Here is a 27,246-nt window from a genome sequence, read left to right as displayed (position 1 = left end):
TCAGTTTTTGGTAACCTAAACTCCTTGTTTAACCTCTGGCAGTTTACCGCTGTACCATTTCATGTTATTCACTGGACTTGAACTGCTTACATTTCAATAAAAACTGAAAAAATTGGGGTTTTCTAAAACTTTTGACCGGTAGTGTGTTTTATATATATATATATATATATATATACACTCACCTAAAGGATTATTAGGAACACCTGTTCAATTTCTCATTAATGCAATTATCTAACCAACCAATCACATGGCAGTTGCTTCTATGCATTTAGGGGTGTGGTCCTGGTCAAGACAATCTCCTGAACTCCAAACTGAATGTCTGAATGGGAAAGAACGGTGATTTAAGCAATTTTGAGCGTGGCATGGTTGTTGGTGCCAGACGGGCCGGTCTGAGTATTTCACAATCTGCTCAGTTACTGGGATTTTCACGCACAACCATTTCTAGGGTTTACAAAGAATGGTGTGAAAAGGGAAAAACATCCAGTATGCGCCAGTCCTGTGGGCGAAAATGCCTTGTTGATGCTAGAGGTCAGAGGAGAATGGGCCGACTGATTCAAGCTGATAGAAGAGCAACTTTGACTGAAATAACCACTCGTTACAACCGAGGTATGCAGCAAAGCATTTGTGAAGCCACAACACGTACAACCTTGAGGCGGATGGGCTACAACAGCAGAAGACCCCACCGGGTACCACTCATCTCCACTACAAATAGAAAAAAGAGGCTACAATTTGCACAAGCTCACCAAAATTGGACAGTTGAAGACTGGAAAAATGTTGCCTGGTCTGATGAGTCTCGATTTCTGTTGAGACATTCAGATGGTAGAGTCAGAATTTGGCGTAAACAGAATGAGAACATGGATCCATCATGCCTTGTTACCACTGTGCAGGCTGCTGGTGGTGGTGTAATGGTGTGGGGGATGTTTTCTTGGCACACTTTAGGCCCCTTAGTGCCAATTGGGCATCGTTTAAATGCCACGGCCTACCTGAGCATTGTTTCTGACCATGTCCATCCCTTTATGACCACCATGTACCCATCCTCTGATGGCTACTTCCAGCAGGATAATGCACCATGTCACAAAGGTCGAATCATTTCAAATTGGTTTCTTGAACATGACAATGAGTTCACTGTACTAAACTGGCCCCCACAGTCACCAGATCTCAACCCAATAGAGCATCTTTGGGATGTGGTGGAACGGGAGCTTCATGCCCTGGATGTGCATCCCACAAATCTCCATCAACTGCAAGATGCTATCCTATCAATATGGGCCAACATTTCTAAAGAATGCTTTCAGCACCTTGTTGAATCAATGCCACGTAGAATTAAGGCAGTTCTGAAGGCGAAAGGGGGTCAAACACAGTATTAGTATGGTGTTCCTAATAATCCTTTAGGTGAGTGTATATATATATATATTTCATTTGTGATTGATTAATTTGAAAATGATGCTCCCTTACACTCACCAAGTGTTATAATTCAAGAGAATGCAATGTTTTGGTCAAAGACCTTAAGTAGAAACAGTGTGTGGGAGCTTGTTTTTCTATCCAGATCCTTTTCCCTCATATGCACCTGTCTAAGAATCTATACAAGTGTGGGATTAGCTTTTGTTACCTGAATAAATGTCATGTTTGAACATGTTCACAATACATTTACACACCCTCATGCATTTCTGATGATGTTTGGATACTATATATATATATATATATATATATATATATATATATATACTCTATTTGCTATCCATTTCTATTCATGAAAAGTATACCATGTACAGATGTTTTTTTTTTTATTTTTAATAGCATACGAATAAGGGAAATGAGGGTAGCAGGAATATAACCCTGAATACATGAAGCCTGCCTGCATTTCACTACTGTAAACAAGAACTCAGGAAAACAGACAACTAAAAGCAATGAATCATATTGAAAGCTTTTGTAATGAAGGTTGCAGTAAATAAGGCGACTGAGCCCAGACATAGGTAGATGTCTACGATAACCTTCAGCGAGTAAGTTATTTTAGACTCGGACTTCAAGAGTGTGATTGACAGAATGTTATTAGTTTTTTTCTGTTCAGCATAAATAAGATTGTCAGGCTTGTTTTGGTTTGTACTTTTCATAACTTTGGAAAACATACATACATATATATATATACACCGACCAGCCATAACATTATGACCACTGACAGGTGAAGTGAATAACACTGATAATCTCGTTATCATGGCATGGTGGGATATATTAGGCAGCAAGTGAACATTTTGTTCTCAAAGTTGATGTGTTAGAAGCAGGAAAAATTGGCAAGTTTAATGATCTGAGCGACTTTGACAAGGGCCAAATTGTGATGGCTAGACGACTGGGTCAGAGCATCTCCAAAACTGCAGCTCTTGTGGAGTGTTCCCGGTCTGCAGTGGTCAGTACCTATCAAAAGTGGTCCAAGGAAGGAAAAGCAGTGAACCGGCGACAGGGTCATGGGCAGCCAAGGCTCATTGATGCACATGGGGAGCGAAGGCTGGCTGGTGTGGTCCGATCCAAAAGACGAGCTACTGTAGCTCAAATTGCTGAAAAGGTTAATGCTGGTTCTGATAGAAAGGTGTCAGAACACACAGTGCATCGCAGTTTGTTGCGTATGGGGCTGCGTAGCCGCAGACCAGTCAGGGTGCCCATGCTGACCCCTGTCCACTGCCGAAAGCGCCTACAATGGGCACGTGAGCATCAGAACTGGACCACGAGCAATGGAAGAAGGTGGCCTGGTCTGATGAATCATGAGTTCAAGGTGTTGACTTGGCCTCCAAATTCCCCAGATCTCAATCCAATCGAGCATCTGTGGGATGTGCTGGACAAAAAAGTCCGATCCATGGAGGCCCCACCTCGCAACTTACAGGACTTAAAGGATCTGCTGCTAACGTCTTAGTGCCAGATACCACAGCACACCTTCAGAGGTCTAGTGGAGTCCATGCTTTGACAGGTCTTGGCTGTTTTGGCGGTGAAAGGGGGACCTACAGGTGGTCATAATGTTATGGCTGATCGGTGTATATATATATATATATATAAACACTTCCCAATCCCATTGTCTGGTGGCTCTCATTCCAGCTAAACTAATGAAACAATAATTAGCTTATTTTTGTAGCTCTACAACATTTAAGTTTAGCATTTTTATTACTTTAGTAAGTTGAAATTGTGATCTTTCTCCAGGGCTTACAAGTATTCAAATGGTCTAAGTAAGCATATCATTAGTTTGATAATGTTGCTGAGAGCTCTGCAAGAATAAAAATCTCAAGAATTTAGGCAACAGAACGGAGAAGCAGACATCGAAACTGCCAGTCACGTTTTCTCACATTTTATCTGCACCTTCAGTCTGTAGCTGCAGGTCATATTAACAGAAACAACCTTCACATCGAGGTTTACAAATGTGTAGCCAGTGGGGACTCCAAAAAAATCTAGGTGTTCTTGCTGGTAAATGAATTAACTGCTATATTGCTTATTATACATAAACTATATATAGGTGTAGAGTGTTTTCTTGGTATACTCTTTACTGATATCCACTTTTGGGAATCACCCCCAATGATCATATGCAGTGAACTGCTGATTAGTATTACTTGATTGATTAGGGTAGATGTCTGAAACCCTTTCTGGAGGGCTATATAGTGGCTATTATTCAAAGCTGAATCAAAGCTGTCTCAATTGTTTAATTAATTTAAATAATTGTTCAGCTAGAAATATATTACATTTCAGTAAAGGTATACTGCATCTGATGATGTATGACATATAAGTGATACCAAACACAATTAGTAAAACATTTTGAGGCAAGTGGAGAAATATTTATTTTGTATAGTTAATTTAAAAAATGGATTACTGGGCAGATTTTGACTATAATGGAGCTCAGTTAAAAAAGTAAAATAAACAAAAACATACATACATACTATAGAGCTCCGATTGGGTAAATTATACATGAACAGAATATGAAAAGTAACTCTAAAACACTGGCAGTCTAAATGAAAACATCTGAATAATATGATTACAATTATAATTTTCCATATAAAACACTATTAAATTACATTTTGATATGATGCTGCCTTCTAGATGTTAAGGGAAAAGTAGTTTCTGTCAGTGTTAAATGTATTAATTAAAGGAAAAATCCATTCTGTTTCCAGTATAGTGTGCCACAAATGGTTTCTCTGTGAAAGTATTAGATCCCAGGCATTCCGATTGTCCTCCCACCTCTAAAGCACTTAACGATCACTACTGTTTGGAATAAGGTCATTATATATATATATATATATATATATATATATATATATATATATATATATAATTATTATTATGTTCTCCTTTTGCTCTGGTTAAGTGATATTATATATGAGATATCCTAAATATTGAGAAGAATTGAATTAGGGGACAAGCTGAACTTCTAGGGATTGCAGCTTTTACAGCTTGTCCTGAAGTACCTTTAATTACGGCCCAAAACAAGCACGTCTTTACTGCTCTCCTCCACCAGGTTACTTTAGATACTTCACTTATTTTAAAATGTCTGAGGTCACTCTTCCTAATGAGCAACAACCCTGTCAGAGCAGATCTCCTACACTGATAAAGCCCCCTTCTCTAGTGAATACTAGAACAGTATGGAGCTGTGGAGAAAGTCTTTGAACCGACTTAAAAAAAGACTGGGGCAACATAATTGTCTGACTCAGATGCACCACCACTAACCTGAACTAACATTTCCTGCCTGTGGAAACCTGCTTTTAGACACATGGATCTGGCAGCAGCGCAGAGCCCCTAAGGGGGACAGAGAAAAAAAAAAGTTGTATAGGACACACCACTACTGGACAGAGTAATAGTTTGGACAGCATCCCTAACACTATTGCTGTGACTCGTTATAGACTCAATTAGGTCTCTACTCACAGTTCAAGCACTGCAGACATATAATAGCTCTGTTTATGCATTTAATGTCAAAAATAAATGTCACTGCTGCTATTCTAGAATTTGAATATATAAAGAACAGCAGTTTATTATTGGAAATGAACAAAGAAACCCACCTGTGACATATTAGGCTTTCTAATTTAGCAGTAAACATTTATAAAATGGCTCTTTGATTACATTATTGGTCTTAATTAGAACTTGATTATAATAATCAGGAGTGTGTATTTTTCATCAATATTTTCCTATTAATCATTCGCCCCACATCACATTCTATGGGAAATACAGGTGTGACAGGAAGAACTAAGATTTAGATGAAGGATGAGAATGTTATTCAACAGGAATTGTCAGCCGGCTCAGTGATTGATATAATTGCTTTAATTAATTCTCAAAGCACATAAATATCATACTTAATAGACATGAGAAAGGTTACGATGAAAGACTCCAAGAACAGAGCTGAGTTCACAAGACACTCACAGAATTCTCACTGAGTATTCTAACAGACTGTTGCACTTCCTTTAAAACTCCAAAATATCAGGTGCATATACTCACCATTACCTAAAGAGAACACAAGTTTTGACTTTGGCACTCTCAGTTTAAGGTTTCTACATTTCTTTAATTATCAAAACAATCATGAAAGTGAAATAGCAAAAACAAACATATTTCAAACCCAAACGTCTGTCCTGGATTTGACAGTAAATGTTTACCTCAGTAAAACCGCTCATTATATATATACAACAATCATTGCAAATATAGACCAAATGGAATGGTGCAGTTGTGTGGAGTTGTGGTTAGGACTGGTGGATATTGGGTTGAAAACTCATGCTTTACTCTTGAGCGATGTATTTCACCCTGATTGCTCCAGTTAAACCCTACTGTAGCTTGCTTTGACTACAAACCTTGCAGAAATCAGTGATACAAATAAAGCTAACATATCTTTTCAAGCAGAGAATGTAGATATCATGGTAAATCTTTTGTCATAAATGTCTGGTCATTTGATTGAATGATTCAAGCTAGTCAGATATTGCACAGTTCTGTAGTATTTGACCCACTGTTTTAAATTAAATTCTGACCTCAGCTACAGCTAGAATTACAGTAAAAAACCCTTCACTTGAGGACGTGGACCCCCTTGCAAGGCAAGGGGGCTAACACGACATCCATGCACTTTGAGAAAGTGTGTGGGGCTAGCGACAGGCCGAAGGGGAGAACAGCAAACTCGAACGCTCGGTCCTCAAAGGTGAAGCGGAGAAACTTCCTTTGCCCCTGCGCAATGGGGATGTGAAAGTACGCATCTTTCAGATCCACCGTGGTGAACCAGTCGCTGAGCTTGATAGTCTGGGACATGGTGCGCAGGTTGAGCATCTTGAAGCGCAGCACCTTAAGGTGATGGTTCAGATGCCTCAGATCCAAGATGGGGCGGAAACCTCCATCTTTTTCGGGCACAAGGAAGTATGGGGAATAGAATCCCTCATGCTTCATGGATTGCTCGCTTCTCCAGGAGAGCAGCGATTTCATCACGACCACACCACGCCTGTGGGGGGTCGTGGGGGGTTGGGGGAGAAGTGTTTCAAATTGCAGAGAATAGCCAACTGATATAATTTGGAGCACCCAAGAGTCTTCACAGTCACCAGCTCATCACGCTCCCTGTCCGCGGAGCCTGACCTCCGTTGCCGACGGCGCTCCGTCGCTCTTCCCTGTCATTCACGTGCACGCGCAGGGGCACACACGGTCGTAGCGTCACGCACCGTGGGCACGTCAGGCAGGGGGGTCGCGGCTGCCGTGGGGGGTGTGGCAGCGGGTGCGGGCGGAGACGCAAGCGCAGTAGGAGGAGATGGAGGGGCTCGGGGAGAGATGGAGATGCAGTGCTCCCGAGACCCCCCATGTCACTCGCCAGAGTGGGAGATTGTCGTGGCCAGACAGACAGGTCAATAGTACCTCCCCACTCCAGGTGGGCAAGGTGTGTCGGTCACGAGCAGCGCAATGGCAGGGGGTGAGAATTGCTCATTGCCGAGCGCACACGGGCATATACAGGAAAACGTGCAGCGGAGGTGCCGGTCAGTGTTTGCAAAAGGGGACACACAACAACTGAACTGCCGCAGCAACAATTGGAGCACCTAGCGGGCTCGCCGCTGTAAGTGCGTCTCCACACGGCAACGTTTACATACATGGTGGCACTGCAACACCAACCAAACACAACCTTGCTGTTGCCAGACAGAACACTGTGTTTGCCGAGCACCAGGTGCCAGATACAAGCACCGTGTAGGCCGGTAGGCGACGAGGAGTCCGGGGTTCGAGGGGGCAGAGGGTAGCAGACCACCAGCCATAGCGTGATCTAAAACCGAGGCCTGGACATACGGACAAGGAGGCTAAGCAGAGCTCGTGAGATCTCCTACAGCCGTAGATGTGGTCTGTAGTGCGGGCGCAAGCCGGTAGAGGAGCACCTCACGCGGGCGAGATCTCTTACGACACCGAGGCTCCGGCCGGGCAGCCGAGCCTCGGATTTTACTTCCGCTGCTGTGGAGAAAAAAGACGTGGACAAAAAACCAACACAGCAAGCAGTCGGAATATATATAGCACTATATATAACCAACTATTATTTTTAAAAAGCTCTTCTTGTGAACGAAACTGAAACCAAAAGCGCAGCTGGACCTCCGGTGCATGGACAGAACAGAATCGGGATTAGCTATAAAAATAACTAAACACACACAAGACAGAGATGATGTGTAGCAAAACGGTGATGAAGAACAGTATGAAGTGAAGCCAGCCAGTCGAAATACGTAGTTTGAATGTTTATTACAAACAGAAACAGAGAGCTCATGTTCTCGGGTCCAGGCGAAATGGCAAAAGAGGACGAACCTGTGCTGACGTCACGTTTTATAGAACAGGAAGTGGGAAGGTACCTGTTCTGAGCAACAGAAACTCACTAAATGTTTTATTTTTCTTTCGTTCTCTTTTCTACACTGTGTTTTTTGAATGACTACAGTAAATGGTTCTAAAATGCTAGACAACAATAGGCTATGACATTATTTTTGGTCACTTGAAAGGCTATTTGGAATGAACAGTACCTATTATGTTGAAATATCTCTGCTCACCCAATGTACATGTACCATCAACAGCAGCTGAATAAATAACATATATTCCCTTAGAATTCCCTTAGAATGTAAACCATCTGTAAATCTCCAGCATGAATTCCACACAATCAGTTTGTTATCTTTTATCCATATAGTTGTTTACCTTATATGTGTATCTAAGCCATTATTCATCTTCATTCAGACCATCTAGTAAATAGCCACCCGTTTACACACTCCCCAGTACCAATCATGGTTCCCAGGTTCATTTTGTTGCTGCAGCAGCTTGGAAATATCCAATCCAAAACATGCATTTCAGTTCCTACGTCACCTTCTAGGAATCCCAAGTTTACAGCCAGCAGAATAAGCCCTAGACTTTTTCTTCTGGTATTAAGTAACATTGACAGTGCCATGGACTCTGTGAAAAGCAGTGGTCAGATGATCCTTAAACATGGTGGGACCATTTGTCACTTTCACATGTCAGCATTTAATGTCAAGAATGTGCTGTTACATTAATCAGAACAGGCACCCATTCTGCCATTGTTATCAGGACTCATGGATATGGCTGGATGATTACAACTGACGCAGATTCTGGCTGATGCTGTGGGCATTAATGTGTCTGCACTTACATTGCAGAAGGGAGAGACGAACTGCTGTCCACTTTGAAAAATGATAAAAAAAAACAAAACAAAAAGGATAGACTGTAATCTCTCTGGATATCTTTTCATTGGTCCATGTGGTAATTCTTCAGTACAGGTTGTCTTTTTTGTGTAAATGTAAACTGCAATGTTGGCAGCACTGTGGGACAAATAATGAGCAGTATAGACCTTTAATTTGTTCCACAGAAAGGAGGCTTCTGGCCACCACCACCCATTCACTATTAGAACATAAGAACATAAGAAAGTTTATTAACAAGAGGAGGCCGCTCGTTTGTTGTCCATTAATAACTAAGTGATCCAAGGATCCTATCCAGTCTATTTTTAAATGTTCCCAAATTCAGCATCTACCACATTGCTGGGGAGTTTGTTCCAGATTGAGACAACTCTCTGTGTAAAGAAGCGTGTCCTTTTTTCCGTTTTGAATGCCTTGTAGCCCAATTTCCATTTGTGTCCCCGGGTGCGTGTGTCCCTGCTGATCTGGAAAAGTTCCTCTGGCTTGATGTGGTCGATGCCCTTCATGATTTTGAAGACTTGGATCAAGTCCCCACGTAGTCTCTTCTGTTCCAGGGTAAAAAGGTTCAGTTCCCTCAGTCTCTCCGAGTAGGACATTCCCTTCAGACCTGGAATAAGTCTGGTTGCTCTCATTCCAGGTCTGAAGGGAATGTCTATTATGCCTTTTGGACTGCATGGACCTCCTGTAACATAACTGCAGCAGATAAGATTATACTCCATGTACTCCGTGTCTACAATCTTATTATCTTCTCTACTTCATGGTAACAACCCCTGCAACACCTTAAAGCAGTCTAGGGTTTTGAGTATTTTATATTCCTTTCAATATGACTGTCAAGTAGTTGTGCATTAGGGGCATTTTGTACAATAATAATAGTCAATCACATTGCAGGACATTTGAAAGCCATTTCATACATAAGCTTATGATGTTATAATGGAATACTGTAGTAAAGTACATACAATAGTCTATTTGTCTAGTGTTTCTAGTATTGATATCTGAACACTCTTTTCGGTGCTCAGACAGGGAGCCAGTGAATGCAGTATGCTGAAAAAAGTGTATATTTTATTAAAGCCTCATTAAACTAAAATTGAAGGTGCCGTGCAGTAATGGAAAATGCAATGTGTAGTAATAATGGGTTTGTAAAATTCATTAGAGCTTCAGGGTTCAGTCCAATGAAAAATACTTGCTCTTTTAATTACATCCTTTATGACCATTTTCCATGTTCACTATAGTTGTAGCCCCTAGATCTGTGCATGTCCTGCACAATGTAAAAATGTAATGTATCAGGCCTCAATTTTTGCACATTAGAAGACGTGTTTTTTTATGAGACACAAATTGCAGCAATACTCTGCATTTAATTGAAAACCACCACTGTAGACGGGTTTCAGAATTATTATTTTTCTTGGACAATGTGAGATAATCTTTTGGCTAATCAAGATTTGTGGGTTTCAGTTTCCAGTTCAAATTAGGCTGTTATATGTGATTCAAATACTGCGAGAAATAGGATATCAATTATATTCTACACACAATCACTGATGCAAACTCTGTAACTGTCAGGTTTTAAGTTCAAATGTATCAGTAAGTGTTACAAGTTGCGTGATTGAAGGCACACCCAGTAACAGGAAGTTATTTGAATAATGTACCTGAGTAGTATTACACTTGGGATGAGTTACTGTTGCAGGGTGATAAAAAAAAGCAATAAAAAAGAGCAGAGCTTGTATATAGACTTACAAATTTCCCTTTGGGACATGGATTGCAGAGACCAGTATACCAAACCAGGATTTGTTGTTTATACCAGGCACAAATGGGTGAGAAGGGTCACTGAGGTTATACCATTTCATCACACTCATCATGTCCTTCAGTTTCTTTAACTTCCCGATTTCCAATGTAAACAAAAACAGCACAACATTTCAAAGGCTATTATGGTCTTCCCCCTGCTTCATGAGAAATGAAACAAATATCAAGCTTCACTTAACCGTGCGCTCCTCAAACCTGCAGTACAAGTGTGTTTTTAAAGTTGACAGACAATAGTTTTAACCTGAAGAAAGTGAAATGGAGTCAGAATACAATCATGTGCAGCTCTTTGCTCACAACCTAGTCTGATGTATAATTTAATATTATTAAACTCAACATTTGAATCCCTCATGCCGCATTGTGTGTGCCTCAACTCTATTGAGCAAGCATCAAGTGATTTGAAAAGAGAATCTGTCTGGGTATTGAAGTCGGAGAGATGTAATTTGTCTTCATTCCTCCTTGGTGGTACAGGGCTCACAAAACCGAGTGGGTTGAATAGAGAACTGTTCTTCCCTATAGGGGATTAAGTGAAATGAAAGACTGAACGATTCAAATATTGTGATTAGTTTATGCATTGTAATTGGTTTCTATATCTTTTATCGTTTCTCCCAAAAAAAGAACTTGCTTCTTTAATTAGCCCTTTACATGATTTTATGATGGTAATATTTGTCGTAATTCAGGAAAATGTAGTGTTTTTTGTAGTTTTATTGTAAAGATTGTTAAATTAAATTTAAAAATTAACCAGTGCCTTGGAAACCATATATCCCTCCATAAGCAGGGACATTAGGTTAATTTGGATTTATTAAAATAATATAAAAAAGACAATTCTCCAAGCCAGCCATATACTGAGCATGTAACTGGAAATTATTTGTTTTATTATTAACTTACACTTTTGCTAAAACAAAGTTAATTGTACTTTAGCACCTGGATCTCGTCCATTTCAAAGTTATACAAAATCAGCTTTGAAAAGACCTGTAGATCATCAACAGACCTGGATAAACCTTGAAAGTACGTACATGGATATATTCCACCTTTTATGTGTACCAAATGGACGAGGGGGATAAAACTGGCCATAGGGAGCAGAGTAATACAGATTCATTAGGCCCAGCCAAGTTCAACACCTCTACTACAGCAGTCACAATGAAGAAAGATGTATTTGAAGATTATGCATTGATTACGACTTGCTTAATCTATAAGCCCACAGCTTTAAACCACCTCACCTCCACTCCGGGGGAAGTGAAAAGCTGCTTTTACTGCTGTTACTAACTCAGTCTTTTAAGCAAGCAGGATTTCATTTCTTGTTAGCCGAACCAGTCAGGGGTAAAATAGACCAGGCAGTGGATTTCCCTGATCACCAATCTCTAAAATGCCAAATGCTGCATCAGGGAGCTACAAGATATTCTGTCAGATATACATTTATTTATTTTTTATGATTTTCCCAGCAGAACTCATTTAAGCTACCAAAGTGTTTTTTCAAATTCAATAGCAGAACACAGGAAGGCCCTCTCCTAAGCAGTATTACAACATGTAAAGAGCTTCTACGGAAATAAGATGAGCGAACTGTTTTTTCAGATATCAGATTTATGTTTTGAGTTATTTGCTGGTCTACATGGGTAAGTTACGCATGATTAAATTAGTCCAAATGACAGCGATTTGTTTAACCATGCAGTTAATTTTTCATGTATTCCTGGCTGTTGTTAGTGACCTCAGTGTGTACTCTTTTCTTGAGAATCAATATTAAGATTACCCCAGTTGAATGATGTGTTTTTTGGTTTTAATATGCCCTGTATTGAATAATTAGATCTACGTCTGACTGGACACTGTCCGTTTTTTGTTTTGTTTTTTAATTTAGCCATAAATTCTTATTCTCATTTTGGAGCTGTCGGTTTTGCTATTTATCCTGACTGTTGTTACGCCCCTGCACTGACCTACACAAATATAATAACATAAAATAAATTCAGGTTTCTTTGAATTCGTTTGGAAAGGACTTCTGGTATAACAGTGAAAAAAATCTTAATTGAAAACAAACCATGCTATAGAACAGCTGTCACAAATATGAAGATTATATATTTATATTTATTGGGAAATTGTTTTGCTATTTTGAAGTGTGTTTATGTATAGAATGTAGTTTTTAGTGTATTGTTAACACAGGCAAATGCATATAAGAAAGAATCTCTGGAAGTGATACTGAATATATGAAATCAAGCAAATCCTTGAATATAGTGTTTATGCAGAGCAGGGGTTGTGGGTGAGGCAGTAAGTCTACACAAACCATGTATTTACCAAAGCGGAAAGCTTGAATGAGTGATCAAATACCAAACTAAATAGTTGCTGACTGTATAAATGTTTTATCTAGTACAGCATATCTACCTAAATGCTGTCATTACTTTCAGTACTAGGTAGTTTACCTCTCTATGGATTATTTAAGCTGGACACATGGACAGAGCTCCACTCAGAAGAGGGCTTGGTCTCACACTGAAGGCCGACACTTGCAATGTTGCCCCATACCATGAAGAACAGCAGCTGGATGTTGTGAGCTCTCAAAGGTCATTGAGACTCTTCTATGAAATCACAGCTGGGTCCTGTGCAATTGAGTGGTTAGAAATAGACGCATAGGCGGAAAACTCATCCCTGGTTGATGGCGTAGTTGTTTTTTGTTGTTTTTGCCATTACAAGTGTATTACCAAGCCTCCTTTACTGTTACAAAAGCACACTGCATCTATTTTAAAAGGCCACTGTTCCACACTGAATTTACTCAACATTGAAGAATGGCATTGAGCGCCCAAAATCCTGACCTTGTTAACTCTGAAAATACACAGTTAAAAGGTTTTTCATTGGGACTGGTTCACATGTTGAATTGTTCTCTGCACTTGCAGAGTTCCATAAATATAACTGATGGAGACCTTGAAAAAAACTGAAACTGGCAATAATACCCTTCCTATCACAAAGAATAAAGGACAAACATTTCCTTCAAAACTTAGATTCAAATAAACAATGTATTTAATAAACGTCTTCCTTTTTCATCCTACTTCTTGGAACTAAAGATTTGCATCACGGGAGAATTTTAAAGACGGGACCATACAAACCTTAATTTACATTGCTTTACATTGCTTTAATAAAGTGACTTTGAGTAGTGATATAGCCTGGTAAATTGTCAATGACTCAAGGATTCTGAATAACAAGATTAAAACAAAATCAAATAAATAAACAGTTTTTCAAACAGTAAATGCAAACAGGAAGCAAACCAAACAAATAAACAGCCCGCTTCAACCGGCATCATTATGCAAATCTCTCACTGAACACAACACCTGCTTTCAACAATTAAGGGCAATACCATTTATCTTCTGAATTAAAATACAATGAAGACCAGTCAGTTTAAAGAGAAGAATGCAAATTCACCATATGAAAGAAGATGGGGAAGGTAGTGAATAATAATAACATGATAATAAAACCCAAAGTTAGAACAATGCTGTCTCTCCACACCAGATTTCTGGTGCCACACGGCTTTTATGGGAACATATTCTAGGATGGCTGTTTGGAAGATGGTGTGTAGAATATACAGGTCAGTGGACAATGGTATGTATATTCAATCGAAAACTGGCACCACAGGTAAACTGAAAAGTGTGCCATCTGCACAGCGCAACCAAACAACAACAACACTACACTGAATCATGGGTCAATAAAAGAAAAAAAAGGCAAAATAAAGCCAAAAGCCAGGTTATGCTCACCCACCTCATACTGTGTTGTGTAGGAGGGACTTGTTCACTGTAATGTTTTGCACAAAGGAAAATATCAAATGTTGAATGTATTCCATAAACCATCATAAATAAACACAGAAATATTGGTGAGATTGGTGACTGATTTTGTAACTTTATATTATGTAAAATAAGCTAAACATGTAAAATGTAGACATTTACAAGGTACCAGATTAAAAATAAACAATTAAGTATATTTTTTAGAGCAAAAAAAAAATCCAAAGTGGGGAAGAAAAAAACAAAAAACTAAAAAACTCCCTCATTTGTACCAAGTACAAAGCCATACTACAGGATGAAATTATATCTAAAGTTTTGTCTGTCAATAAACCCAGCAATCTGAACACACTTCAAACACATTTTTGTGCTGAAGAAACAGGGAATCCAAAATGATGAAAATAATAAATAATGTCACATCCAAAGAACAAATTATGGGTCTGTATTCAAACAGACTGGGGTAAATCTACTAAAATACATCATACTAATGTAAGGATACATTCCTGTCTCCATTGCAGCAAAAGGCAGAAACTGCATACATGAAGTGTACAGTACACACAGAAGGTAAGAAAGTATTATATACTACAAATATGGCTGCCATTATTTGAGAATTTCTTTATTAATTTATTTTCATGATAAACATTTCTGTTTCATAGTTTTTTGGTTCATTACAGGAGCTTCAATTGCTACAGAGTGGCTTGTATAGTTTCAAAGCTAAAGCTGTTTCTGCATATAAGATCAACAAAACATTTCATTTTTCTTTGGAACCTCCGTGATTCGACAGAAAATGCAAACAAGATAAGGTTTATTTTGTGGTTAAAATGTACAGAATCTGTCAATGTTGACTGTATGCCTTCAAATTTCAATTTTTTTTCTCTCCAAATTGAAACAGCTTTTAAGCACTTGGAATGGAAACATAACAGCAGTTATACACTGTATATCATTATTGTTAATTATTAACTTTGATCACAAACAGGTTCTTCGAAGTTAAAACAAATAACCTTTCATTTGTTGCTCTGAAACCCAGAACGGCATCATTGGAATCCAGGCTTGCAACCTGTTGCTTAGCAACCTGTCCCACTTGTCTTCCTTGCTTCCTGTTGTACAGCACAGTGGCAACAGGAGAAGGTTGGCGGTAGATAAATACTCGACGCAGGCACTCACACAGCGCTGCATAAGAATAGTTTGGTGCACACGTTGAGAACTTCTTGTCCCGCTTCGATGCTTGAACATATCCTGCAGATTAAAAAATACAAACGCTATGAAGCTTTTGAAAATGTCTTGCAAATAACAAAAATAAAGGCAGCTTTGGCACAGCTTGCTTTCTTTTTAGCTTTGACAACCTGTAACAAAGTTGATTTAACAAAATTAAATGCAGGTATATATTTATTCATAAGGTTAAAAACAAAAGTACTGTCCATGAGTTTTGTATATATTAATTGTATATCTGTCAAATATAAGATCATAAAGTACACTATATCAAGTGTATGAATACATTCAGAGACAATTTTGTATGTATAGGAAGTCCATAACATCATATTGTTTTACATTGATTATTCTGAACTATCCTTACATTATATCTAAGGTATCTAAGGGATTGCTTACCTAGAGCATTGAAAGTGGCCGTGTGCTCCCACATGTTATTAGGGTCATTAGCATGGGGCTGCCACAGTAGGGCATCTACATCATGTCGCAGACAAAAACTGGGCATCTCCTCTGGGTTAACATCAACAGTGAACAGATACTGATGGCTTCCAAGATTTACCTGAATTATGAAAACAACAGCATTGAAATAATAGTTTATACCACATATACAGTCATTTGTATTTCATGCTTTTCTTGTTGCATTTGCTATCATACGTCTTCCATTGGGAAACTCTCGTCTTATTTTAAGTGCTTGGGAGATCCGCTGGGATAAAATGGGTTTGTGTGACAGGTGAGCTAACAGACAAGGATAAGATGATGCCTGCATTAAATCAACAGGGAAACCCCAGGATTATATTTACAGAAAGCATTGGTTTGCCAACTTCTATACCAAATAGTGTGTAAGGAATGCAACTGTAATGAGAATGAGGGGGGAGATACATGTAGACAAACTGCACAGGAATAGCACATTATTGCTGCTGCCTTTAAAAAGATTCCAGTAGTCACAGAAATAAGAGGGCTGACTGAAACCCTGTTCAAGAAATTGTAAACCCATTTTGTCTTTCATCCTCTACAAAATAGACATTACTGCTGGAGATTGTTTGTGATCAAGGGACACTGTGAAAATCACAGAGTTTTATAGCTGCAGAGAAAACAACCAGTAATATCCCATTGCATGTGCTCTTCACAAAATTGGCCCTGCAGTCGTTCTAAAATCGCCCATAGATAAAGCTGGTAGAGATTTTCTCCCCCCCCTCACAGAGATATCAGTAGAATTTCAAGGCGAGCTCTGATCTGTGAGTAAAGAGTAAAGAGCATAGCCCCTGGACAACATCAGGGTAACCATCCCAGAAAGATTACTTCAACAGCTGAAAGGAAGAAACCAGGGGAAGATTTGTGTTATTCTGAGGAGATCTGTGTTTTGCCCTTTTGGTAAGGGATCTCTGTGCAGGAGCAGCAGTAAAGCTTTAATATAGTGTCACCAATCCTTTCCAACAAGAGAATAATTACCACACTATAAATGAGGTGTCATCAAAACAGAGAGAAATCAGTTTCATTCATTTCAAAGTTGGAAACTCCTCTGAGAAAAGAACTTGATTGGCCTCAGAAACATGCAATTTTCAAATACCAGTTGTTAGGATGGCTTAAATGGATCCAACTGTCCAACTTTTTCCAATGCACTTTTTAACAGCTATAGAATATGTTTCCTTATTTTGGCCTCAGTTTGACAGGGCATATTTGAAAAGTTAAACAGGTACTTGCCATCTTCATGAAAGCAAACTGGCCATGGCAACATACTGTCCCAAGCAAACACCCCAGGCTCTTCACCTAACTGGGTGCCTTCATTTAGTCTACTTTGGCTCAGCCATGTAAATCAACACCAGGTCATCCTCCTTCACTTTCTTTCTTGGGAACTGAAAATCTAATTTGGTGCTCAGTAAGGTCCTCTAAATAGGCACTACAGGTGGGTTCATATCCTCTTAGAGAAGATAATCGGGAGTGACAGAAATGCAAAATAAACAAATAGATCATAAACACGCCGAGTTAAAAATCATCACGCAAGGCAAGCCTGAATCCAAAGCCCCTACTGTGTAGCTCTTGGAAAGGGGGTTTGTGTTTTTTTGTTCCTTTCCTCACATATATAGTAGGGGTAATTTAATTCAACTGCAGATACATATGATCAACAAAGGTGTTTAAACTCCAGTTCCTTCCTATTGCTTTTTGTGTTATGCCAAAGGCTATAGCATTATATATTCCTTCTTCAGATAAATACAATGTTGTCATCTCTGGAAATAGGTTGATAAAAAGAGACCAGAAAGTTGTATGGCATATTTATTAATAGCTGGCTGTCATTAACACAGTTCACCGAGATAAGTATTTTGTGATACATATTCCTGAATATATCATAATAATAAAAACAAACTTGTAACCCTTTACAAATGAAATATCTGGTTCATGAATACAAACAAACATAAGGTTAAGGAAAGCAGGCTGTTTTAACGCAGTCAACCAGCTTGCTGAGTAACTCATAAAGCACAAATCTATTTTTGATTCACTTTATTTGTTTTGGAAGATATTAAAATGTAAATGGCACTAGAGATGTATCTTCGACATTTGCAGTCCTGAAGCACATGTGACATGAATATCTATTAGCAAACAGCATTATTAAGTGAACCTCTGTAAACAGACCCTCTGAATATTTGTTTGCCCTCTCATGAACTAATATTACTGTTATTCATTGAATTGTCAAAGCTAATCATTTATTGTGAAATTAACAGTTTTCATACTTCTCCAACACTAACCCAGATACATTACATTACAGTCACATTCACATGGATCTTTCAAATTTGCCTGGTTCCCTGCAGCAACTACAGGGACTAAGGAACTTAACAAACTCAGCTGAATGGGGATTTCCTGGAATCTTTTGCAACTTGAATCCTTAAGATTGTTCCTCAATTCAGATTTCACAGCACGATTTCTTATCAAACACACTGAAAATGAACACTCAACATTTGTCACAGGGTATAATCAAGTAGCATGCCCTTAACACAGATCCTGCCCTTAACTGTGCAGATCTCATCCAACTGAATATTTTGTCATTTCTGGTAGCTCTGGTAGAGTATTTGATGAGGAAAGTGCTTACATCTGACAGGTTTGGTAAAAAATTGGATTACTTACAAAAGTTCCACCTAACACCACAGCTCAAGACGATATAGCAAAAAAGAATCTGCAGACTAATCTGCCATTGACCAACCAGGTATTATGTTTTTGAAAATCTATGTGATAGGAAGGTCTTGTTTTCTAATGTTTAAGGTTGAAATGTTTAAGGTTGAACAAATTAAAACCTACCTCTGTGTTAGGTGACCTCTAATTCCAAAAGTAATCTGAAGCTGCTTAAAATGTAATTGTATCTCTCTCATTTTACATGGTGTTAGCTTGTAGTGAAATAACTAGACCCGCTCTCAGAGATCTGGTTATTATTATCTCTGTCAGCTGGCCTGTATATCAAAGTAAGTAAAGCTGGCATGACATGTCCTGGGAATATAACCAGCGCATCTCTCCTGTCTGGACAAGATTGTGTTAGCTGGACACGTCCACAGCTTCAGCCATCCTGAAAAACCTTTGCCTGTCACAGCTGGTGTAGTTCAAAATATGTCAAATACCCCTTAGTTAAAGTGATCTAGATGCATCAGTGTGTTATATTACTTTCACATCTTCACAATTGTTGTGACAAACCCACACATCTGTTCAACGTTAAAGCACCACCCCCCAACCTTCATGTAATCTGTTTACATAAACACTTATCCAGAAGAAGAAACACGCTCTTCTCCTTTGATCAAGTACTGATTTAGATCACTTGATTGAAAGGTGAATTTCCTCACAAGCTCAAGGGGGCAAAAACGGGATTGTCTAACATTACAGAGGTAATGCATTTTGGTAATGAAAGACACAAGCAAACAAATGAGAAAAGAAAAAAAAAAAGAGAGAAAAGTGAAATAGCAAATGTGGGAAGGTGCTCTTTCCCAAGTCTTTTTTATGTATTTATTTTTTCAGAGGCAAATATTGGAAATAAAATGTTTTTAATGATCAAGTACAATGTCAGTGCCCAGATAGGAATAGGCTCTTCCACATCATACTAGAGGGTTCTTGGAAGAATGCCCTTAACACTATTTAATAATTGGCTAGCTTTTCAATTGCTGAGGACTGCTTTTAAACCCAGTGGTAGCCGCAGGTAAACTAAGTTTTGATTGTACTGCTGAGGGACTCCTGCTTTATGTCTGGCATGATAATCAATGATTTGAATTAGTACTATAGGCAGTCCTCACACTTAGATTCAGGTTACATTCCGTGAAAAAGCAGCGTCGAATCTGATTTCCCCCTACAAAAACGATGTTGTAATAAGGGGTTATGTTCTTGACCAAGGGTCTGATTTTATAGAGATAACCATAAACACTATATTTAATAAGCTACATATATGTACCTTCTTATATGATATAGCTAAAATGGATATAGATACAGCATATGTATACAAACGCATAGTTGAATAGTATAATGTTGAATAGTATATTATTCACATATACTCTGTATGGCTCCCAACAGAAAGCAGATAAAATGATTAATTAAAGAAACAATTACCGAAGACATGACTTGCTGTGGATTTATCACTGTCAATAATATCACCCACAACTTGCTGAAAACTGACTGCTGAAAAATACATCACTTAAAACAAACTTAAGAAATCAATGATATAAGAAGTCTCTTTTTATTTTTATGTTTAGTTCGAATAACACGGAGCAAGTCCACTTCCTATGTCAATACAAATCCGGATCGAGTCCTGATCCGGCTCGGCGGCAGGCGAGCCAAGCGTTGATGCGTTTATTACAATGCGACTGGTCTCAAGATCAAGCTCGGAGCCCAGATCAAGGATCACATCCTTTTACTAATCGTTTTAGTATATCCAGCAACAGGAAGCAAAAGTGCAAGGATAGAGCATCATACATAGTAACATGGGTGTAAATGGTAGAGCACCGTAAATCACTGTAAGTCGGAAGTTGAGAACTGCCTGTAAAATAGTTTTTGAAGCTCTGCTGAGGTTGGGTAATCTAACAAAATGGCCAGGATTTAGTATCGTAGCTCTGCTTTGTACAATGTGGACTGAACAAAAGTGTCTGGACAGCACACATTTCAGATAATGCATGTAACTTGGTCTCATCAATTCCATGCTAGTATGTGGGTTGTGACACTGAGACAAACTGATTAACAGCTGTCAACTGCTAAATAGAAGGGGCAGAAAAAAAACAAAAGAAAAAAAAACACGCAATTCCAAAAGTATAACCAATGGAAGAGGATTCAACTGTTTCTTGTCAAAAGTAAGACCATTATGGTAATTTGGGTGATGACTAAGATGTGCTTATTGAACTTCGAGGGTGTGAAAGCAAACATAAGTAACAACCACAAAATAGGCTTCTAGATGTAATGTCAAGCTGATTAAAGAAAATGCGTGTGCTACTGAAGCCATTTCTTCACTAATCATCAGCAGTGTGCTTGTGCTGAAAACATAAAATGCCTGGGGAACAATCAGGGTTGATAATTAATAATTTATTATTTTGTGCAGATGCTACTTTGGTAAAAAGTACAAAACTCTGGGTTCAAGCTCCCAAAGGGTGAAAAGAGGACAGGTTACACAAATATTTTAAACTTGAAACAGATGCAGACATTATGGCTGGCAGCTTGTGCTTTTGTTTGCTTCATCAAAAGTCCTTGTTACATAGCACTGAAATATTGGAGAAAGTGGAAACTTACACATTGCCTAATCAAAAAAGCTTCCACATATCATCTTTATTCTCCTTTGCCATACAAATGCAGTAAACATAAGTTTATTTTTCATTGTAGGGGTCCATGGGAAATAAACTGAATAGAAATTATAGATAATGGTATGAAAATTAGTACCTGTTCACCTGCTATGGTCTGTTAAATGAAAGCATGTTGAAAACCAGTATAATACCAGGTTGTTGGGCTCAAGTAAATAGCAACACAGCTTCAAAAGAATGGGAAGAATGATGAGACGTGTCTAAATGCAACCACTGCTGTGTATTACAACAAAAGGCATGCTGTGTTTAACAATGAAAGGGAATCTTTCATCTCTACATTGCAAAGCAAAAGTCAGCTCACTATTAATTCAAGCCCTCAGTCAATTATTCTATAGTAGCCACGTATCAATTCAGCTTTTTGTCTTTCAACTGTTTCCTGTACTCTTTGTCCTTTATCTTGCTCCACAAAGACACAATGGGAGAATATAATTGTGCAAAGGAGGAGGAAAAACACTTGTTTGTGTGTATACTTATTATTGAGATCTGGAAGTTGTGTAGAACATCCTTCATTGATGTTTTGAGGGAAAAAACTAAATACAGTGATTTTAAACATCTAATCTAAATCCAGTTTACATTTCCCATATTGTTTCAAAACATTGCATGCTAAGAATTTTAATCTATAATCTGAAACTTAGTCCATTTATTAAAATATATACTTTTTCTGAAGTCTTAACCACACAGTTTTATTTTGTAATTAGGATGTTTTTTCTTGCCGATTGCACAAATTCTAAGATCTTTAAAGTGGTGCTCATAATTACATATATTTTTAAAGGGTGTTTTCTTTCTATAAACTGTTAGCACACCACCTGTCTCAAGTCAGTTCAATGAATCAGCTACAATTTTCAATGTTCTCTATGCTCAATCAGTGCTCAGCAAACTCTGAAAATAGCTGTAAGATAAACAGTTGAACAAACAGGATGTATTACACTCCACGAATCACAGCATGACATTGTTTTACATCAAGGGTGTGAATACTTGATTGCACTGATGTAAGTAATGTCTTTTATGGTTTCCTTGTTTCAATCATAAAGATGATATTGCAATTCCATATATACAGGTTAAAGAAATACAAATTAGGCTGATAAAAATATACAATACCTCAGATGGGAAAGAAAATAAAATATTACAATCAAATCACAGTTCCTTCTTAAGCCATTTTAAACTATAGCTGCAGGATGTAAGCTATGCTGCCTCCAAAAAACACTATACAGAGGAGACCAGCTGAATTATTTCATTTTGTCTTGTGTTGTATTACTTCAAATCACATGGAACCCGGTATAAAAAAATAGCTGAATCCGGGCAGTCTTGGAAATTACAAAAGCAACAGATTACCATAGCAACAAAACTTTGTGAAGATTACTCATCTGACATTTAAAGAAACAACTGTGAAGAGGGAGATGTATGGCAAGCCTGCTAGGACACCTGTGGAATAATTTTGTGCCCGAACAGCATGAAATCATATCCGTCTGTTAATTTTCAGACCCCAAGAAACAAATTATTATGTAGTCCAACAACATATACATTTGCTGGCATGTTACAACAGTATTCCGAGGGTTTCCAAGGTATATTATACTTGTTATTATCAAGATATTTTAAATATTTATGCACATATTTAAGATAAAAAATAAAAACAAAGACTTTTCAGTTTTTTGGATGGTATATACTACTTAAATAACATTCCTTGTTCACAGAACATGCTGAAACAAATTGAAGCTTGAGTAATTTATTCTTTCAAAGTTTCTTTTTTCAATACAGATTAAAATATGATGTGGGCTGAGGATAAAATTGCTGGCAGGTCTTCCCTGTTTATTTATTGATTTGTACTTAGGAAGAATATTTAATCTAATTGAAAATCTGTGAGCAGGTCAGTGAAGGTTAATACAAATACTGGGATAATCCAGAGAACTTCCCATCTTCCATCAGATATTTTATTATTTTATTCGGTTTCCTAAATTGGTTTGGTAAACAAAGTTTTCTGGGGACTTGGCACAAATCAACACTCACTAGTTCAATTGTTTAAGTCACTATACTCTTCCTGAACATTGATTAGACAATGCATTGGGTATTTTTTTTGGGGGGAGGGGAGGGGATTAGACATCACCCCAGGCTGTTACACACTGAAGTGAGTAAGTCAGAAATCAGTTCTATAATTTCATACTGTTTTTAGCAGTGAAGCTGTTGTGTTGTTCCTGCCCCTCAGGACAGTTGACACTTAACTTCATTACTTCATTGCACCGCCTCTGAGGAACTGAATTAGCTTGCCGCCAGCAGGGTAATAAGGAGTCTCTGCAGGGAAATGTGCACACTGTCACATTGAGAAAAAATATTAAATTTTAATGAAGTTATGGTGAAGCTAAAGTTTTTTTCTTGCTGCTAAATTGTGTAACACTCCTTTATTCTAAGCTTGACCTTTTTCTATGTGTGCACTTTTCATATGCAAAATGTCATCAAGTGATAATTTTGTCTTTTTCTCAGTTTGATTCTACAAATAGATATACAAATACATTATTTATACTTTTGGTAATCTTAAACAAAAACTAAAAAAAGTTGATTTAATGTACAAACAATAAGTTAAAACTAATTCCCAACATCAGGTGTTAAAAAAAGGGGTAACATTATGATACCTGCTAAAAAATGTCAAAATCTTAAAAAGGGATATACAAATCTCCCCCTCTTGCCACATGCATCTCAGCCTGAATAGCTGAAGTTCATGTTATTTATTCAATAGCAAAACCAACTTTATATTCACTGAATACATGCACCCACTGTATCCTCAAGGAAATTCTCTGACCTCAATTTCATCATGTTATGGTTGACGTTGGAGTCACACCTCGATAAAAATGTGCCTCCTACTATTCCCCCCCAAACAACAGGCAGAAGGTCATGACTTCTTCCAAAGCTGTGTCAGAACCTTCCGATGAACCTCACATAGCGTTTTAAAGAACACCATCTTTGGCATCTGTGTTAACACAATTTCTTCCCACCAATGTGATATCTCCGGAGTAAAGAGACACTACTGTGAAACAATTCACACCAAGCTGCAGTTCAAGACTAAGATCAACTCCTGTCGACAGGGATAAAACTGAGAAGACATCTAGGGTCAAAGAAGTTCCTAGATTTTCCTGAGAGTACCATACAATAACCCTGGTTTCATGTAATCTAGGAGTGTGCCCTACAGCAGTAAACAAATAAAAATAGAAATGTAATCTGGTTGAAACAGGCTATACGATCACATTTACCCCCTCATGAAGTTTTCAAGAAAACACAGCTGTCAGCGTATACAAGTCAATGTTTAAACTGCATATTGTGCGTTAGATTTTATTAGTACACATTCTGTTATTTCTTTCATGTTGCTTTCTTCCTTCACAAAACAATGCATAGCTCCTGACGAGCCTGTCGTCTGCATAAATTACCCACAAGGATACAACATACTGGATTTGAAAATAATATGCATAGTCAGAACTCATTATCATGTCATATCTATCAGCTCCTACCGGTTTAAGAAGGAAAGCATTTAATGGGCCAGAAAGAAAACAATTTAAACTACTGAACCATTACATTCTGTAGCCCACAAATGTAAATTGCTTTACATATCCTGAAAATCAATTCCTATTTCGGCTGACATGACCCTACCAGTTGTTATAGGCTGACATCCTGCGACAGATTTTACCTGGCAGTGGTTCCATTGATAATGATAAATGCCCAACATGGTGGGTAGAGTGGAATCAATATGCAGAAGTATAGTCTTTAGGGAACAGTGTGTAACATAGGTCTCAAGTAGTTAAGGACAACTGCGATATGGTGGAGGGCAACAAGGAAGTGACAACAAATCCCAGTAAAAATAACAATGCTTTCCTTTTCCAGAAATAAAAGACTATTAATCTGAAACTGCCATATCAAAGTGAAGAGCTTTTTCCACGATCAGTGGCCCTTAACAGTGTGCATGTACAACACGACTGCACTAATCCTTATGAGTGCAATATTTTCTAACATTTCTCATTCGTGAAGAGGTGTGAAAGCCAAAACGCCTCACAATATACCCTGAAAGTTAAAACACTGAACTCGTGTTTATGATAACTTAAAAAACTTGAAAAATTGCCTTTGGACTGAAAAGGGCTCCCCTGGCTGTAACAGAAATGTTAGGATTTATCAAGTTATTAGCTAAGTCAAAATCATTAAAGATTAAAAAAAGAAAATAGCTAATAGACAACAGGAAAACAGAATTCCATAGCTCTAATACTCTGCCCCTATTCATGTAAATACAAAAACAAAAATAAAAAAGGCTGTATTAGAGCAGTTATTTTATATAATCCAAATACATAACATGGAATCTAGTTATGATGAGGACACAACAGTAAAATACAAGGTTGTTTGGTGGGAATAAAGTGAGAAATGACAATGGAGTTTAATTCCCTAGAGGAAGAGTTCACAACCCGGTTACAGCAACACACAATGGAGGCGTCAGCCTAAAATGCCTTTGTTCTTTGGACTGAAATCTATCTAACGTGGAATGCTTGCAAACAGATCATTTTCTATTCTTTTTAAGAAGCGTTAGGCATGGCAACAAATGCACTCCACTCATCCAAAAGAGATGTGGAAAGCTTCAGGTGCCAAAATCTCTGCAAAAGGCAATTTTCTGTACTACATGTGTAAGATTTCTGCCTTGCACTGTAATAAGAAATCAATGCAAAATACAAGCACATACGGTTTCACTTACTCAAAACTTACATTGTTAAAGACTACAGAAATGAATTATCTGCCCATGATAGAAGAAAATGGAAATGTATCAAGGGCTTCTTCCCAGAGCTGTGGGGGGATATTATGATTCACCTGATACAAGCTCCTCTGGTCTAGCTCAGGAGTGTTGTGTTGCTAGGAGATTACATAATTTGTTAAAAACTATGAAGAGGACCAAGTATGTTTTTCTCCCTTGGTAGCTAAACCAAAACCAACAACAACAAATCAGTACCTATAGCCTTCAGAGTTGTCATATAGCCAATGTTTTCTATATCCCATTACGATAAGGTAAGAAAAAAAACAGGACATCTAGTGATTAAATTATAAACCAGATTCTAATCAAGTAGCCAAACTAATTATGTTGGAAGGAGAAACCCAAAGCAGGGTTAACATGTGATTCAGATAGATTAAAGCTTGTTCATGGAGAGACACTCTTATTTATGATGTTATGCACGGGAGGCTGCAAAATTATTCTGTTTAACATTTGGGTCATTCCCAACAATTGAAAAGATAAGTTGCAGTTTGAAGCAAGTGGAAACATCTTGGGAAGGCCTTCCTCCAGCAGTGGATCAAAACAGGGTGATGGTGGTGATATATATGTGTGTGCGTGTATGTTTTTGTGACACCATTTAAAGAAATTACGTATGTAATACAAATATTATGTCATATATAACAACAATCATGAAATAGGCCTACTTCTGAAAAGGCATTTTGAATATGGTTAAGATAATGCTTTGGAAGTAGAAAGCAAAGGACTAAGTGTAGACATTCATGCAAATCTATGAAGGGTAATATGCAGTAACTTCCAGAAATGGGGATGTTAATGTTTAACACACTGTAATGCATAGGCAGTATGTAAACATATAAAACTAAGTTTGTTATAATTCAATGTTATATTGCAGCTTGCTTGTTATATCACCTGCAGCAATACTGCTGAACTGCACATGAACTAGGCTATACATCAAATAAAATACACATAAATAAATAAATAAAAAAATGCAATAAACATAATTGAACTGCTTAGCAGTAGATCACTTAGAAGTGATCTAATAAAATCGAATTTGCAGCAAAACAAATAAACAAGAAAAGGACCATTTTGAAACCAGCTCAAATACATATGCATTTACATTGATTCACATCTTGGAGTTCAATATTTTATGATATCCCTGCTCTGAAACAGGCAAGAGGGTGTGCGAGGGAGTGAGAGACACGGGGAGAGATAGGATGTTTGCTGCCACCCGTCAGAGAAAAAGTAAAGTCGAAATTCAAAAGAAAATATCCACCTATGATGTAAAGTGCACCAATATTGCA

General features: G+C 38.0%; 1 protein-coding gene across 1 annotated transcript in view; it reads right to left on the bottom strand.

Annotated features, from left to right (window-relative positions):
* Positions 1-14,777: 14,777 nt before the first annotated feature.
* The window catches only part of nudcd1 (NudC domain containing 1), a 59,170-nt gene continuing 46,701 nt past the window's right edge, over positions 14,778-27,246 (bottom strand). Inside the window, exons 9-10 of the mRNA XM_066715956.1 lie at positions 15,788-15,947; positions 14,778-15,418 (exon numbers count right to left, since the gene is read on the bottom strand). Coding sequence (XP_066572053.1) covers positions 15,132-15,418; positions 15,788-15,947 — 447 coding nt within the window. The 3' untranslated portion in view covers positions 14,778-15,131. The remainder of the gene's footprint in view (positions 15,419-15,787; positions 15,948-27,246) is intronic.

This window comes from Amia ocellicauda, chromosome 10 (assembly GCF_036373705.1).
Source record: "Amia ocellicauda isolate fAmiCal2 chromosome 10, fAmiCal2.hap1, whole genome shotgun sequence".
NCBI classification, from domain to species: domain Eukaryota; kingdom Metazoa; phylum Chordata; class Actinopteri; order Amiiformes; family Amiidae; genus Amia; species Amia ocellicauda.
Note: the sequence above shows the minus strand (reverse complement) of the source record. Positions and strands in the feature narration are given on the sequence as shown.